The 18757-nt window shown below is 37.6% G+C and overlaps 2 protein-coding genes across 2 annotated transcripts; both read left to right on the forward strand.

Moving 5' to 3' along the window:
- Positions 1-1130: 1130 nt before the first annotated feature.
- On the forward strand, positions 1131-14415 carry LOC130553327 (uncharacterized). The gene is made up of 20 exons (XM_057332226.1): positions 1131-1479; positions 1909-2009; positions 2274-2340; positions 2988-3118; positions 3336-3424; positions 3540-3639; positions 4758-4801; positions 5078-5155; positions 6020-6216; positions 6719-6783; positions 6962-7068; positions 7206-7308; positions 7971-8070; positions 8442-8481; positions 8586-8637; positions 8922-9045; positions 11209-11292; positions 11886-12009; positions 12964-13054; positions 14111-14415. The coding sequence occupies exons 1-20, from the start codon at positions 1239-1241 to the stop codon at positions 14192-14194; spliced, it is 2022 nt and encodes a 673-aa protein (XP_057188209.1). The 5' UTR covers positions 1131-1238; the 3' UTR covers positions 14195-14415.
- Positions 14416-15494: 1079 nt separating this feature from the next.
- LOC130553329 (lecithin retinol acyltransferase-like) lies at positions 15495-18753 on the forward strand. Its single transcript, XM_057332228.1, has 3 exons — positions 15495-15856; positions 17000-17633; positions 18344-18753. The coding sequence occupies exons 2-3, from the start codon at positions 17106-17108 to the stop codon at positions 18494-18496; spliced, it is 681 nt and encodes a 226-aa protein (XP_057188211.1). The 5' UTR covers positions 15495-15856; positions 17000-17105; the 3' UTR covers positions 18497-18753.
- Positions 18754-18757: the final 4 nt, after the last annotated feature.

Genomic DNA, 18757 nt, shown 5'->3' on the forward strand with positions numbered 1-18757 from the left:
CCATCCCCCCATCCCCCCCCCCGGTAGACAGAATTAACAATAAACCAGAATCAAGTGGAAACACAGCTGCACTTTTTAATCTCATGTCCAAAGTATACACACAAACTGACACTATAGGACAGGTCATCAATACTTTGCTCTTTTTCTGTTTATATTGATATGTATATATAGATACTTTATACTTTTATTTGATCTTAATCTGTATTTGTGCAGAATGTTTATATTGAATTTTCCTGTGCTTTGGCCATGTAAAATTTGTTTTATCATGCCAATAAAGCTTTGAATCTCGAAGGTGTTCCGGGTCCGCCAACCCCATAGTTCAATATCACTTCGCCAAGTTTAAATAACAGAATGTTATAGTGTAGCCTACAGGCCATCACCTCACACAGCACTCTGCTCTTGATCTGACGTTTATAATGTCAAACTTTACTGTAAATGGAAGCGCGTGCACAGTTTCGTTTCAATACACAAAACATTTCTAAAACAATATAGAAATACATATACTGAAATCGAATAAATAAAATAACTAAATAGAAAAACAAAATGAATGAATAAACAACCCTTACGAAAATTAACCATGTTTTTTTGTGGTACAAGTGTAGTAACCATGTTTTTTGGTACATTGATTACTTAGGGCAAAACCATGGTTTTACTACAGTACATCGCTTGATATGGTTTTTACAAACAAAAATGGTTTTTCAAAACCATGGTTATTTTGTGATAACCATTGTTTTACTACAGTAACCATGTTTTTTTGGTTTTAACTGTAGTAAAACCATTGTAAATTTTCGTAAGGGAATCATAGCCTAATGGTTCGTTTTCCTCTTCATGCTGCCTATGACTGATAACAAAAATATTTTGATAAACCTACTCTTCGTTACTGGTGATACAAACAATAAGAGGAATAAGTAAGGAATAATTGACGACGGGCCGTTCAATTATTCGAAAGTTAATGCACACCAGGAGGTGGTAATGCGGAATTCCAACACTGTCATATTTATGGTGTAAATAAATGTATGTAGCGCACAAGTATTGACATTCATGTGGAGAACCCCGAGCAAGCGCAACATGAGTAACGTTAGTAGGAACTATAATACAATAGCTTTGTCCTACACGGATGCAAATGTGTGTTGTACACGAATGCATCGTTGACAGCTCAGATTTGTTGCAAGTTTATTTCAGTCTATGCAGAGAAAGTAAAAAAAACAGAACTACATAAAGAACAGCATGTGCTAGACATGACGAATCTGACGCACATATCCGGGAGTTTGCTTCGGTGGACGATAAGGGTTTATTCAAACCCAACACTGCTTTTCTGCAAAAATAATGTTTCGCATTCACATAATTTCGTGAGGTCTGTCAGATGTTTTACCACAGAATCACGTCAAAGAAGCGATGGGAGGCGTTACGCTTCATCGTCACGTAGAACTGTACGTATCGGATGTGCGTCGGGGTTTTGGGGTGACACGGCAACGTCAGGTAACGTACATGACCACAAATGACTTATTCGTGTTTGTGTGATCTGACATACATGTAGACTGCAGTTACCGATTACACTGTACATTGACCTGACATTACAGGCGAATCGATAACAGTAGTCTCGATAACTGTAAAATCATTTAACCGCCACTAGATGTCACTAAAGTATAAAAATTGCCCTGTCAATGCATATATGTATATATATATATAGGCCCACAAGTATTTGAGTAGACCAAAGACAAAAATACATAAATTAAAACAATTACGGATTTCATTTTTATAAAATTAATAATATTTTATGTTTTGTTGCTAATCCAATACAATCTATTTTTAAGTGTAGTTTAAGGGTCCATATTTTGGAGCCACTATATGTGTGTTAAAAAATAAAGCCAAACCTTTCAAAATCTTTGTTTTATCTCTGCCATGCAGTTCCTCAGCTTGTCTATGGTGGAAAATTGGACTTCCTTGTGTTTGATTATCTGTCAGAAATCACCATGTCCCTCCTTACCGCTGCCAAAGCTAAAGCACCTGTAAGTTCTCCATCCTACAACGTAAACAAACATTTGCAAAAAAAAGTGATTTGTACCCATAACATAATAGAGTCGCATTAATTCAGCCATATTAAATTAGTTTAGCCTTGAATCACATCAGTTCATTAAGGTGAACATAGGTTGTGATGGATTATCAGATACTGATAGATACGATCATTATTCAGTATGTGTCACATATTGCTCTTTTACATTTGATTTTACATATATACTATATACACATCTGTTGACCCTCTTTTCTTCCAGAGCATGGGATATGCTCCTGATTTTGTTCTTGCACTTTCTCCATTCATTAAGGATATAAGCAAAAGAGGTAAAGTTATGATAAGAATGTACCTGAATAGTCAGGAAAGTTGATTTTAGGAGAAAAGAATTTGGCATAAAGATGTCATACAGACTAAAGATTTTTTATATGAATTATTAAAACTAAGGTTGTCACAATATACCGATATTGATAATAACCATGATATTAACAAACAAGATTATCAATATCGTATTAATTCTACACATATCGTAATATTGTAAATAATTCAGCACCTGTTCAAAGTTTTGCTTTAAGACTCAAGGTGCTTACAAACTCTCTCTGCCTCCATATTTTGAGTGTGATTTGCAGACAAAAAACAACAACTTTAAACTAGATATCATAATAATATTGTTATTGTGAATTAGCCATGATGACATTTAGTGAAAAATGCATATTGTTTTAAACTATTTATAGTTTTTTATAGTATTTATAGTATAGTATAGTATTTATTTATACTTTATTTTAAGTCTTTCATTTTTTCGTTTCTAAATTAAAAACACTGGTTTGCAAAAATATGACCATGAAAAGACTGCATTTATGAACTAATCAATTTCTATTAACAAAGTCATTTCAATACTTGGTGTGCAGCTTTTGGCATTGAAACTTAGAGGTACTTCATAAATATAATTGGTATAATGCTCTGTCTTTTCATGAAGGTATTCGTGTGGTTAGTAATGCCGGTGGTGTAAATCCTCTTGCCTGTGGAGCGGCTCTACAGGAAGTAGTTCAGAAGGCGGGACTTGACTTAAAGGTAGCCGTGGTTACTGGCGATGACCTAATGCCACAGGTAACTACACAACATATTGATGGTAGTTGCTGTAGCTCAATTGGGTTTGATTCCCAGGGAACACATATACTGATAAAATGTGTACCTAAAATGCACTCAGGTCGCTTAAAAAAACCACCAATTAAAGTGTCTGCCAAATGCAAAAAAATGGAAATGTACTAGCAGATCCTAACACATGCACAAATGCACAAAACCATTTTTTTCTTTTCTATCCTAGAAAGACACTTTGACAGAACTCAGAATGGCTGAATCGGAGGAAAAGAAACCACTTCCAAAGACAGTCCACAGCATGAATGCGTATTTGGGGTAAGAAAGTTATTTACAGCGTGTCATTGATTCAGTCTGTTATTCGTGCCTGGAGCCTGACTTGTGGTCTGAGCACATGAGATTCAGTTGTCTTGTCTGTGTCTGTATCTTTCAGCGCTCTCCCCATTAAACGCTGCCTGGACCTGGGGGCCGATATTGTAGTGACAGGACGCTGCGTGGACAGCGCCGTGGTTCTCGGACCGCTAATGCATTCGGTACAGTGTGACACGCTACAAACGCTCCTCGGATTTCCGCCGCAACAGATAATAGAACTTGGTACACAATCTTCCTCTAGTGTGTTGAGGAATTTAACCTCACATGCCGGACCGAACAAAAACAAACGATGAATGACACTGGCAGAGTTTCTTAGACAGAGTTTAGCAAGTTTACTTTAGCCTCGGGGGGGGGTAGGGGGCGCTGCATCCATTTTTGGAAGTCAGAGGCGGACAGTGTTGTTTGGTTGTTTTGTGCAATGCAGAAGAAAGAAAGTCATACAGGTTTGAAATGACGAGTAAACGATGACAGAATTTCATTTTTAGGTCAACTATTGTTTTGGCTTCTGCTATTCCCTCTTAAAGTTTTAGGTGGTGATGCCAAAAGATTGATTTTAATGTCAAAGATACAAAGCAAAGTTGGTCTGCAGAACAACTGAGGACTGTTGTTTTGATCCCACACAGAAATACGATTCACCCGAGGGAGGTCAGCATGGTCCATACATGTTACTATTATTATTTTAACCTATTTTAACTTTAGCATGTGTCAGGGTAAAAGTATCTTTATAAAACGGTGAGTTCTGGTCCTTGATTCTGATTGGTTGAGCCGAGTTCTAAGCCGTTATAAAATACCCCGATTTATAACTGCTGGCCGTATTACATAGCCTAAATATCACTTTATTTTACGAAATACGCTACGCATATGGAATAACCGTTTTATAAAAGCAATAAGCCCCGCGAAGCAGTGTGTTACAAGTGCATTTTATAACAGCTAAGGGGGTTTTAGGCGTGCCACAACGCCCTTAGCTGTTATAAAATGCACCATAACCCACTGCTTCTTGGGACTTATTGCTTTAGTTTACCATGTATGAACAGTTACAGACACGTTTATTGCCTACACAGGTTTTCACATAGGCTAGATATGTGCCTACAATAGTATAAAACCTTCATAATATAAAATAAATCTGATTTATAATAATATTATAATTAATAATTATATTCCACACTATCCCTTTAAATCAGTTAATAGATATCGACACATAAAAACATATGATCCCATATATATTTTTGTGCTCAATGTGTGGAAAGATATACTCATAATGTGATTTTGTCCCTGACAGTTTTCATGGGACGGCAACAATTATGACATGCTGGCTGCTGGAAGGTACAGTACTGTGATAGCTGTTTCTCTTACACATTTGGGTATTTAAACACAAAGTCAGTGTGATAAAAAAACAAAAAATCCCCAGGGATATGTAAGACACTGTTTACAGAAGCATAAGGGCACAAAAAGGGCACACACCTGAGTCATTGTTTTTGTCAAGCGGTGAATGATATTTCAATATCTTTGGTAAACCACATTTATGTTATAGGTCTAACTCATTTCCTGTTTTGTGTCATAAGGAAGTAAGCTCTTTTTCTTCAAATGTGTCACTTGTAGTCTGGCTGGTCACCTGATTGAGTGTGGCGCACAGGTCACCGGGGGCATTTTCACAGACTGGCACACAGTTCCGGACTGGTAAAGTTCAAATTCAGTTCATAATCTGTTATGACACAAGCTCAGGGTGGCTATCATGTAAGCATGTCCTTGTCCCATTTCACCCACTCCCTTAAAAAAGAGACATTATATTTGACTTAATTCAGAAAAATGTTTGTCCTGAAAACATACCTTTTATACCCAGAATACGCCCAAAGTTTTCTAAGTAAGTCTTGAAATGTAATTCTCCTTAGATTCTAATCCCTATAATAAAATATTTGGTAACACTCTACAATAAGGTTGTATTTGTTAACATTAGGTAATGCATTAGCTAACATATGCTAACAATGAATAATACTTATACAGCATTGATTCATCTTAGTTCATGTTAATTCCAGCATTTACTAATAGATTTTTTAAATGAAAAGTTTAACTGTTAACATTAGTTAATGCTCTATGAACTAACATGAATAATTGTATTGACATTAACAAAGATTAATACATGCTAAAAACTACTGTGTATTGGTCATTGTTGGTTCATGTTAGTTAACAAATACAACATCTGTAAAGTGGTACCCAATATTTTTACGGTATTAAAGAAAATGATTGCAATTCAATCATTTTATTTGAATCCGCATGAATTAGTCAGTTAAATAATTCAAATTAATTTGTATTGTTTTTATTTTATTTTATAGTAACTCAATTAGAGTGACAAGAAATGTAGGGCCTGTGAGAATTGTTGTGAAAATAGTGTAAAAAAAATTTGCACAATATATTTTGATTTTGAGATGAAACATGACCCAGACATGTTTATGTGAAAGATTCTGCATTGTTTCATTTGAAGTATTCCTTCAGATCAAACATTGATTATAATAATGTTGCAAACATCCCTTTTTTCTATTGTAGGGATAACATGGGTTTCCCCGTGGTGGAATGTTCCGCTGATGGTTCGTTTACACTGTCTAAACCTCCAAAAACTGGTGGTCTGGTTTCATTTGGTACAGTAGCTGAGCAGTTAGTGTATGAGATTGGAGACCCACGGCGTTACCTTCTGCCTGACGTTACATGTGACTTCTCTGATGTCACCATCAGTGAGATACCTGGTGAGATTCAGAACAGATTTGATTTTTACAAGATTGTATATGCATTGATTTATGCATATTTTTTAAATAAATTGTTAAGCAATAAAAAAACATTTAAACTGTTATTAATAGGTTAACCGAATGAATTTTCTGTTATGTCTTTTAGCCTTTATATTGTCTATATTTTGACTAAGCCAGCTTGTGATTAAACTGATCATTTGTCTAGTGTTACAAAGCCCATCGTTGGTCAGATCTGATAATGAAAGTGTTTTTCATTGGAAAATAGACCTATCCAGTGATCAGATGGTTAGTTATTATTATTAATTGATTTTAGACCAGCTGTCTAGGCAGGCAAGAACCTTTGGCCTTTGGTACACCTTTTATTAACCATTTCAACTTATTTCCTTTCTCCCCTAAACTTTTATCTCATTGTTTGTGTAATCAATAAGCTTATTGTATGAAGATTCCAGAGTTAATGTAAATGTATTGATGTTTAGCATTTCTTCTGCGCTCCAAATTCTAGATGTAGATGGGGGAGCAGTGAAAGTAGGAGGGGCCAGAGGTTCTTCTCCATCAGGTGACTACAAGGTTTGTTGATTTCCCCAATTTTATATTCCAGATAAACATTTCAGGCACCTTAAAATTTGTAATATTTATTATTATTCAAATAATTGTAATAAATTTAGCTGCTTTACTCTTGTTAATTATTTAAGTAATAATTTTGTAAATTATTTTTACGATATTAAATTCGCTATGTTCCCGCCAGGTGTGTGCCACATATTCAGATGGATTCAGAGCTATGGCAGTTTGCCCTGTTGGTGGACCTAGGGCTGTGGAAAAGGCCAGAAGAACAGCAGATAGTATTATTAAAAGGTTGTGGGTGAAAAACATGATATGTAATTCATTATTTAATCAAAACACATGCTTGCCGTTTGAGATTACACAAAATACTCAATTAATATAATGAAACATTTTTTTTCTATTTCTCTATTTTATATTCCTTTGTGTAGGACCCAGCGTATTTTTAAACAACTTGGTCTGGAGGACTATACCGAAGTCAACATCCAAGTTCTGGGTGCTGAAGATACATACGGACCACATGCCGTCAATACGGTAGACTGTTTGTTTGTATACACCAGTAAAATGACCTTTAATGTAACTATTGCTTTCATTAAAATAATCTTCCATTTTTGACGACTGTCACAGTCTCGTCTGTCCCCATGCCTGTTTTCCCGAGTTTTCCCCCTTGGATTACACCTCTCAGGCCTTCAGAGCCTCCCAAGCCTTCAGAGTCACGACGCCCGTTAGGCTACCGGCACCACCATAGGCCCCCTGAACCCCGGTGCCAGTAGCACTGTCCTGGAGGCTTCCCGTCCAGTCCAGTGTGTGTTCCCCATCAGCCTCCAGGACACCCATCCCCCCCCCGAGTTGTAACATCATAGGCGCAAGGACGTGCCTTCCGGGAGGGGGGAAGTACTGTCACGGTCTCGTCTGTCCCCATGCCTGTTTTCCCGAGTTTTCCCCCTTGGACTACACCTTCCATCATCCTCCATGCTCCCTCACCAGTCCCTCGTCAACCATCACACGCACCTGCCAGTAATCAGCCTTATTATCCGGACTCTTTAAATACTCAGTCATTTCCCTTGTTCATTTTCTTGTCTACTGTTGTGTTTGGTTGAAAGTTTACACCCGTCTTAGTGTTCGTAAACAAAAGAATCTTATATATTGATCTTCCTCTGCTCTTGTCTGTGGGTCCCGTGACAACGACTGTGCAGAGTCCTCGTGAGGCTGTTATTTGGATGGCTGTACATCATAAGCAGAAGAAAGCGCTGGAGTTCTTCTCTAGAGAAATAGCTCCAGCGGGAACAGGCATGGGTGAGTAAAAACTTACACATTATTTTAGATTTATTTTTTATGCCAAGAGCCTTAAAACTATTTTAATAAAAAGACTTATTCAGTGCTTAGATTAGTATTTTAATTCTCTATAATTCTCATTAGTAACATATAAAACATGTCTTCTTATCAATTTCATAAACAGAGTTTGAAAACCGGCAGTCTGGTTAGTTTTAAATAACATAGGGTCATTTTAATTCCTTTCACATTTTTGTCACTACATTTTTTTTTTACGTTTGATGACTTTTATTTTGAAATGGGAACTCATAGTAGTAAGAATTAGTAGTTGTCCAAACTATTGTGTGGTAATGTTATTGTAATTTGTTTTCTTTCTCTCTGTCTCTCTACTACAGCTCCAGGACTAACTGGTATAGTTGGCGGGCGACCCAGGATGTGAGCGTTTATACTCTTCAAGCATCAACGATATTTAAAAACAAATAAATGATGGCCACCAAATGTTACATGTGTGTTTAATTTAATGTCTGGTCTTGTTCTAGATCACCAGTGCTGAAGCCTTTCTTTTTCCTGCATCCCAAAGAAAATTTGAAGGTACGGCTACCCCCAGACCAATAAAAATACAGTTATAATGGGTAGTATCATGTTTTTAGGACATATATCAAGGTAATCCAATGGTTTTATTTTATCCAGATACATTTAATTAGTGTGTATTCCCTCCCACCAATGAACCAAGTACACCATAAGGGCGTACCATACAATACTAACTAAATTGAACTTGAATTAAAATTCAAAAGAGTGACTAAGTGGATCGGACGGATTATGGAGATGGGTATTTAAAATACAATACATTTGTATGAATGAGCGAATAATTGTAGGTGCACATTCATCTGAATGGGGAGCTTGTGGAGACGCACCATGGGGCGGCAGAAGACCCATCATCATTAGCAGAAGGCCACGCCCCCTCCTTCCGCTCAGCGGAAAGTAGCCCATCACCTACAGGTACCCCACATTTACACAAGCTACAAATTTAAAGAGCCAGCAATTGTGCAAATGAAGTAAGAATGGTTCTTACTTTTTGGAATTTGACAGTATTTATGTATTATAAAACAACTTAAATTTTGTTAAACTGATGCGTGTCGTAGACCATATTGCATTAATAAGTGATTCTACTGAATTCAGAACAAAACGTCTATAATTCGTTTTTTTAAGGCCAATAAAATGTTTTTCTTTATTTTATCGTGGCAGGGATTACACGTCTGGCCTTTTTCTCTGGTAGAACGTTTGTGATGCTTTGCATACTTCCCAGCAGGCCAGCACATGTGGCTAACCCTTATTAACAACATACTTTATAGTGCATCAAAACAAGTTGTTTCATTGTGTGCCGAACCAACATTAATTACAGGCTTCATTGTGCATAAAAAAATTTGTTCTGTGGCGAACGTTTATGAATGACAGATTTCATTTGTGTATCAAAAAATGTTGTCTTGCATGAAGACACGCACGCCGTGTTCGATTTGACCTACTTAAACGTGAAGCTGGATGGAATATTTGATGAGCAAACTCAACTGAAAGAAGCGAGCTTTAATTAATCCTTGTTTTAGAGGCCGATGTGATTGTTCCACCAAGAGAACATTTCTTAAGATCCCCTACACCGGGTTGCTTGTTTTCCCACAATCCTTTGCTTAAGCATCTCTGAAAGCCACAACCTTGTTTAATGTTTTGGCAGCATTTGCTTAAGTCTTTTTATCTATGTGCCACTTCTCAGTCGCACTGAACAAGCAGCTGAACCCTTTAAATAATCTTTGGGTTTAGTGTTGGGACGCACACAAGCGCAGAGCGTTGCGCACACACTGGCATTCATTCGCAAACACGGAAGGCCGGGCACACAAACGCAGGAGGTCTTAAACACAATTGCACGCAATAAGAACTAGCAAAGACTCGCTTTCTCTCTTTGATGTTGTTTTCCTCTTCCCACTCAAATCTTCACACACAGACACACACCCACACACACTGAAGGACCTGGAGCCGGGGTGATTAGGGCATCACAGTGGCCTGATTGTAAGAGAGGCTTCTAACGTTACATCAGCCTAAGGGCTTCTCTTCCAAGACAGAAAACTGATAAATGACAATGTTGCAAATAATGACGAGTTTAAAGAATGCTAAAAGTGTGACACGATGAGACACACAAACAAGACGAGGAAAGTGTAATGTTTTAGGGAGTCACCTTATAAATGGTGATTTCTGTTCAAATATTTTCATTCTCATGCCATCCCAGATGTACAGTACCCTCCAAAGTTTGGAAGCGGATGACTAAAAGTTAAAGGTGTTTTCTTAAATGTCTGAAATCACCTTTGTAGACAGAAATGTAATTGTGCCAACATTTCAATTTCTTTCATTATAAAACAAAAATCGTATTCCTTTTTTTTTATGGATGACTAGGAGCAGCCAATAAGAGCTCTGAACATGACAATGCCTATTTTTTCATGAAATATTGCAGCGTTTATTGTAAATAGTTTATCTATGTTATTATTCTCTTTTTAAAAATCGTGTGCCCTCATAAAATTCAGTTAAAATCTGAAAATGCACTTCCGTCCTGTAATGACTATGCATCTTAAATGACGTATGATAGACGGCTTGGGCGGAGCATCCGTTAACTCCTCCCCTTCAACTGTCAGTCTGCTGCCAGTTTCATTTCAAAATCAGTGCAACAGCTGTTTATACACATCCAATCAATTCGCAGAGAAAGACGAAAGCCACTGTTTTTCTCATTAGAAATCCCATTTCACTCGGAAATGCGTCATAATACGGAAGTATTATAGGACTTTTAAAGCCTTTAAAGGAATTCTGAATGATAAAAATAGTGGGCGTGGCTTTTGTCTTTCTCTGCGATTTGATTGGATGTATAAAAACAGCCGTTGCATTTTGAAATGGAACTGGCAGCAGACTGACAGTTGAAGGGGAGGAGTTAAAGGAGGCTCCGCCCAAGCCATCTAACATACTTCGTTTAAGATGGATAGTCATTACAGGAAGGAAGTGCATTTTCAGATTTTAACTAAAGATTATAAGGGGAACACGATTTTACACATTGAACAGATTTAGATGATCTCAGTTAGTTTAGCCACTGCGTTTAATCAATCCAAGACAAAAACCTTCTTTTTTTAGATCTGCCCTCCGGCACTCATACGTTCAGGCTGGAGGAGTTGGCATACACGCGCAGTGGAGACAAAGGAGACTCTGCAAACATTGGTAAGTGTCTCCCCATGCCCTTTCACAACCATCGAATTATATTTCAGCGGTGAAACTATTTGCTTACTGCATGTTGATGCTGCTCCAAAAGCCATTCTGGCAGTGTTTGCTGGGAAAATGTCAGGTCAAGCCATGTTCTCTGACCACAAATCGCAACTAACTGTGTGCAGCCCAAAAGGCTTGTGATGTGGATACAGGCCATAGTCTTTGGGTTAATGGGAGGTTATGTGTCATCCGCAGTAGACTGTGAGTCTGTGTTTTTATCCCACTGCATTTTGAGTTTTATTTTTGGATTGTGTTAGCTTTTCTCATGTTCAACTGAAATTTTAGGTCAACAGTTGCTTGTAGCCACTGGGATGTTTACCTACCTGCCTACTTACAGTACAGGCCTTTATATATGATTCGTGGTTATGGCATTTCAAGATTCAAGAGCATAAGTGAGCAAAAGCAAAAGTTTAGATATGGTACAAAATGTGCCAAATAATACCTTGTAAATACCATAACAATTGTAGTTTTTTACTAGAGTGATTTTTTTTAATTAAATGTAGTTATATGCTAAATGATTACCATATACCATATTTCTATTGTTGTAGGGGTTATTGCGAGACACCCGCTGTATTTCCCCTATCTGAAAGCTATGTTAACTGCCAAAGTGGTGGAGAAGTATTTCCAGCACCTGATCAGAAAGGATCAGACTGACCTGCCTTCTGTCATTCGGTAAGATAATTTTTTTGTACTTTGAAACATGTCAACGACTGATAACACTGTTATAACAGCAAGCTATTTGACGGTTTGATCGAATGCACTCTCAAAAATAAAGGTGCTTCACGATGCCATAATTTACCCAAACGGTTCCATAAAGAACCTTTAACATTCTGTTTCAGAAAAGGTTCTTTGTGGCGAAAAACGTTTTACAGATTATAAAAAGGTAAGAAAGAGATGGGTCTTTAAAGGACCTTTGACTAAATGGTTCTTTGTGGAACCAAAACGTCTCTTCTATGGCATCGCTGTGAAGTACCTTTGTAGCAGTTTTATTGTTTCCTTTTTAAGAGTGTAGCTTGCTTTGAATAAAAGCGCCTGGCAAATTAAACATTTAAACTGATCAGGGCAAAAAGCAAAGTTTTAGTTAAATTACTAAAACAAACAGTAAAATCTATTAGGACTTTGTTAGATGCCTGCATTTTTGTCGCTTATTTTTTTATTATTTTTAATGTTTCATAATTTATTCATGTCTTTGGGTATTGTACATATTTTTTTTAAAAAACAGCTTTTCAACTTTGACAACGCAGTGTTTAATAACAGGAAAAAAAGTTTCCTTTAAAGTGGCAGTTTTAGAGATAATAGGTTTCAGTCCACCAGCTAAGATATTTGGCAGTAAATGCCTGAAGCTTTATAGAAACTTAAAAGAATATGCCTGTATATTGAGCTACTTCACATCTGTTTTTAAGACCTGCATGTGTGTGCGTGTGTGTGAGAGAGAGAGAAAGAGCGCAGGCACACAAACCTCCCGGTTTATGAGTTGAGGAAAAGACCACTGGTGTTGCTAATGAGGCCCAGCTCATGCTGAGGAATGACATGAGAGTGCAGTGGGAGTGAATGCACAGATGTGTGAAAACCTAGAGGCCATCTCAATTATTATAATGCATTTCACGTGTGCCCGGTGGCTCGCAGGTACGAACTGCCCGGCATTCACGGCCTGAATTTCATCCTCCGGAATTCGCTCGGAGGGGGAGGGGTGGCGTCCCTGCGCAGCGACCCTCAGGTAACACACACACAGACTGTGTGTCACGTATGCACGCATGCAAGCTTGTAAAACGGGTGTAGACATAGTCAACCAGTGTGAGTTGTTTGGAACCTTAACAGTTAAAGGCCGCCGTTAAAGGCGTTTTTAATGAAATAGCTGTTTAGAAATTTCTGCACTAAAGAAAACAAATTTTCCACACGGTGAAAGAACTTGTAGACATGTATAAACTAAAGGATTTTTTTGTTATTATTATTTACTTGAATTTAGAAAAAGACCATTAAAAATATTTAATTTTCCCGAACTTTTTCGTTGTAAGGCCCCCTTTGTGTAGAGTGCAATGCTTTATGCCCACCCCAAATAAAGACTTATGATCTTAAACTTAACATTTTAATTGAACCAGAAACATATACAATTATACAACGCTGGAACATCAATTCTTTTGGTCTGTGGTCTTATTTTTTTATGTTTGATTGCACAAAAGTTTTATTAAAGAAAATGTCGATATTTCATAAAATACTACAAATACTGTGAGCCCCCCTGGATCCATCTTGGGTCCCCGTGTTTGAGAACCACTGCTTTGAAGGGACAGTTTACCCCCCCAAAAAAAATTCTGTCTTAATTTGCTCACCCTCAAGTTGTTCCAAAATCTGCATAAACTTCTTTGTTCTGATGAACACATAGAAAGATATTTGGAAGAATGCTTGTAACCAAACACCATTCATGGCCACCATTGACTACCAAAGTAGGAAAAATAACAATGGAAGTCAAAAGTGCTTCAGAACGGTTTGCTTTACTACATTCTTCAAAATATCTTCTCTTGTGTTCAACAGAACAAAGAAATTTATTAAGCCATTTTTCCTACTATGGTAGTCAATGGTGGCCAAGAACTGTTTGGTTACAAGCATTCTTCCAAATATCTTTCTCTGTGTTCATCAGAACAAAGACATGTATGCAGATTTGAAACAACTTGAGGGCGAGTAAATGAAGACAGAATTCCATGTCCCTTTAAGTTCTCAAAATAGGTTGTCACAATTTGAGTGTTACTTATAGTTTTTATTGTCTGTGTTTCCACAGGGGAAGGCTTATGGACAGATGTTGCTTGACTGCAAACTAAAAGGCCTGCCCGATCTAAAAGCGCTTAAAAAAGACGGGACTTAAAGATGCCGGTGTTTAAAAAAACACCTACTAACCAATTGTGGCTACTAACAATTCACAAATTGTTGAAATGAGCTTCAAACTGTGAATTTTGAAAACACTATTGTGCCTTTCATTTTTTTATTAATTTTTTTTGTAGTATGTAATTTGTAGAAGCTATGTATGAGCGTTAATCAAATAAAATGACCAGGAAAAACAAAATAAATAGCCGACTGAAGTACAGCTTCAAGATTTGTTGGGTCGTTGTTGAACGCGCCTGTACTTTGATATGTAATGAGTACATTAGGTAATAGCATCATTCACTTAGCTGTGTTGAGTTGGCCACATCTTGAAGGCGACTGCAAAGCAATAAGCCCTTGAAGTTTCCAGCCACTACGTCCCCTCATTACCTCTGACCCCTATCGACACAGGAAGTCCGAGGGCAAAAGGCTTTTCTTGTCTGATGACTAAGTCGCTGTTTATGTGTTTATTCTAAACTAGAAGAATCTGCAGGGAGGACCCCATAAAAACGACATTTCACCACCGGCTGCAAAAACACTTGCCAGTAAAGTATTTGTAGATATCAAAGTAAAATAGATGAATGAACCAAACTCGGATGTATTTTATTTGCATAAAGTCACACTTTTGATGAGATTATATGGGAAATCTGCATGTTTTGACCTACATTAGCATGCGGTGACAGCATGACCTCCCAAAAATAGAAGGCAAGACTTGAGGAATTCATTTAGCCACCGACGGACACATTCAACCACTCATTGTCTGTAGCTCCTTGGCTCCGTCTCAATGCAACAGTGTCCTTCACAATAAACACATACGTAGTCACATAAACTGAAATCACTCACTGTCGAACCCTGAGTATTTATCCCGAACACATTCAGCTGTCACATGCAGGCATGCACTGGGATGCTGGGGGACAAAGCGGGGAAAGAAGATAAATGTCTTGTCATTCATCACCCGCTATCTTTCAGCGGTGTTCAAACAAATAATCTCAGATCACTCAACATGCTGCTTTGCCCTCACTAGGGCACCTTTGTTACCGATGCAACACTGGTATCTCATTCTGTCCATCATTGCTCACATACTAAAACTAAAGCTCAGAAGGAGGGAGCTTCATTTTTGCTTTCATGATTAAGACCGTTTTGCATTGTTTTACTTACACTTGGTTAATGTCCTCTTGAGCTCCTTTTATAAACTTTGCATTAGGGATTATACAGATTTGAACTATTTGCATGACAATCGGTTGTTTTTATTTCATTGATTAACGTTTTGTTAAGCCCATTAAGTGCCATTGGTATTCATAAGTAGTCGGTGGAGGGAAAAATGCGTTGGAGAGATGGGTGATGGTAGATTTAATGAAGTGTTGATATACGCTGCGTCTACACGCCCCGCGCACTGCTGTATTGGTAAAAGGAGAACTTGTTGGGTGCGGTCTGAGTGAATGTATTGAGAACTTTAATTATTGCCACATGGCCAAAACCACCTTGAAACCACCGAGGGCCAAGCTTACTGCTCTCACTTTTTCCACATCCCTCGACATACAGAGAAAGTCCAGACACCGAAAGAGCGCGGAGACTTCATAACAACTTTATTTTCTGACTTTCACGCAATAGAAATAAACGAACTATAGCAGGCTTGCAGATGGAAATACCAGCGCGTCGGCACAAGGTAATGCACAACAGAAGGCGGATCGCAATGCGCAATTCACTTTTTGTTATCTTAAAATACTCAAGAGCGAAATATGAAAACAAAGTTTGAATTGGGTCTGTACACGTTTAGAAAACAATAAAAACATCACAAAATCTGCACAGCAAAATCGCCAGTGTTAAAAGAAAGGTCAAATTAACACTCACAGTGTATAGTGGGGATTATATATACACTGTGAGCGTTAATTTGACATTTTTTAACACTGGCGAGTTTGCTGTGGTTAAAATAGGAATTGTTTGGTTTTAATAGGGACTAGCCTAAATATATAGGCCTAGCCTATGTTTCGCGCTCTAGTAACGTTTTGGGGCTTTAGGTGTTATCTGGCGAAAAACAACCAATATCAAAAAACCCTAAACTGAAATAAGACCAAAACACACTAAATAAAGAAATGTTGTGATTGTTTTTGTAAAGGGTTCATAATAGTAATGCAAATCATTTTAGCAGGGATTGAATGCGTAAATCAAACTCAACACAGAAATGTTGCGCAACTATAGACCGTTTCATTGGACGCGCGCGCGCCTGACCCCCAGTTAACTTCCGGTTTGTGTTTGGCCAGTGTCTAATAATATTATTGTTTATATTTTATTTAATTTATGTTCATATTAATTTGTATTGTTATGTTACTGTATAATAATTGTATTAAATAATGATTTGTTGAATTTTGTTGTAATTAATTTTATTAAATCCTTGGTCCTGCAGTTTTGACGCATTTAAAGAAACCGTATGGTAGATTGACATCTAGCGGTTGAGCTTGGTATCGCAGTCTAAATGTAAAATATCGGAGAAACAGGTTTAGCCAAGTAACGGTTCTTCTCGGTTTCTTTCGATTGGTATCAGAAATAACCTACAGGCACTCTATTGTCTGTGAATGTGTACCGGAAGTGCAGATGGGGGACACAAAAGTACCGTAACGTTTGTTTATGTTGTTAAGATGAAACCGTCTATAGGCTACCTAAAACAACATATAGGCTAGAGCACGATAAACATTGTTGGACGCCTTTGCATTCCGAAGATTCCACGGCCATGTCTTTAAACAGCTTTGTGAAATGTTTACCAAAATATTTTCATTGATATCTTTCTTTCTTTCTTTCGGTGCATCAACAGTGGCCAATCGTCTTTTCACTAACCGTGTGATGTCATCACGCGCAGACGGTCCTTGGAATAAAATAAAGGGGAGAAGAGTATCCCAAAGCTGCTCCGCAAGTGCAAAATGTTAGATTCTCTTGCTTTACTGTTGGAGAAAACCTTTCTTCTTGCGCATTTTTACTTTTTCACCGCTACCCTGTCTGAAAAAGAAGAATGCACAAAACATCGAGACGAAAGCGCTCGCTACCGCCGCGGGGATCTCTTGGAGGTTCCTCGTACTTTGTTTACTCATTTTGGCATATACCTCGGGGACAACAAAGTCGCACACCTTATGCCCGACATACTCCTGGTTCTGGCCAGGAATAAAGCTCAAATTCAGAAAATAGTGACGAACAAGAGATTGATTCTTGGTGTGATATACAAGTATGCATCGATACGCGTGGACACGGTGGAGGATTTCGCTTACGGATCGGATATTTTACTCAACACGATGGATACTACTCTGAGAAGACAGCCGCTGGCCGGCGAGGAGGTGGCTAGAAGAGCCGAAAAGCTTATCGGTCAAATTCCGTATAGTCTTTTGTGGAATAACTGCGAACATTTTGTCACTTACTGCCGCTACGGGACAGCCGTCAGCTTACAAACAGAAAAGGTAAAAGTGCCTTCCATCACCACGTTTTTCCTTTGAATGCACGCGACTATCATACGGCCAGATTGCATGCACGAGAAAAATGTTTTTGCTTTTTTGCATAAAATTGTTGCAAAAATGTTTTTCATTTGTTTACGTATTGTAACGTTACTTTGTTTGTTATTAGGCGCTACATAGACTTAGTCTTCTAATTTGAGTTTTTTTGTTTACATTTATTTATTTACCAGATTTAGTTGCCCTTTTTAATTGGTTGAGTTATTTGACAAACAACGTTTGCCATTTTAGCATGATTACTATAAAAAAACAAAATATTTAAAGCACAAAAAAGTTTAAAAAAAAAAAAACTTTAAATGCATTTCTAAACGTTTAATTATAGATTCAGTATGTTTTATAAGTTATAACCCTTTAAAGGATGTTTTGTAGTGCCAGGGTCTTTTGCCAAAATAGTATTGCTGCCAAAATCCCACCTTGCTGCCAATTCCTCGCTGCCATCAACGTACATTTTCACGTCATTTGGCTGACTGACTACTTTGCAAAAAAAACTCTGGGTCATTTTTAGTTGGAAAAGGGAACAACAGCTTCATTCAGCAGCAAATTGGTTTTGGAAGATCTACTTTTTTGAAGTTTTTATAGAAAAGCAACAGGAGCGTCGGAGGTGGTTTTTCGTTTGTTTTGGTGCCACGAAACTCACATATCCTCTCTTTCCTCTACAGTTCTGTGAATGTTTAAAGTCTGTTATCCGGGACCAGAGGAGCGTTCTTTTTACTGCAGTCATCGGAATGCTTTCCATGTTTTATCTTGGAATAGCGCCGTACACCGCACTTCCAACCTTTATCGTTCCCTTTACCTTGTGGATGGCTGGATAAAAGACAATGCAACTCTAAACCCATTTAAAACAATAAGCATTTATTTAACTGATCAAAAGTTTGTATTTTTTCTTTGTATTATTCCTGCAACAATTGTCGTTGTGCCAACATGCGGTTTTTCGCATTTGTTCACTTTATATTTTATAATATTAACATTTTTATTTCGTTTTTTTGTTTATAAAATAAACTGTACAATGTTAACGATTTAATAAATAGGCTAGATGTTTTTCGATAAGCTTTAGCATAGCACATTTTTGTGAG

The sequence above is a fragment of the Triplophysa rosa genome, linkage group LG4, assembly GCF_024868665.1.
Source record: "Triplophysa rosa linkage group LG4, Trosa_1v2, whole genome shotgun sequence".
NCBI lineage: Eukaryota > Metazoa > Chordata > Actinopteri > Cypriniformes > Nemacheilidae > Triplophysa > Triplophysa rosa.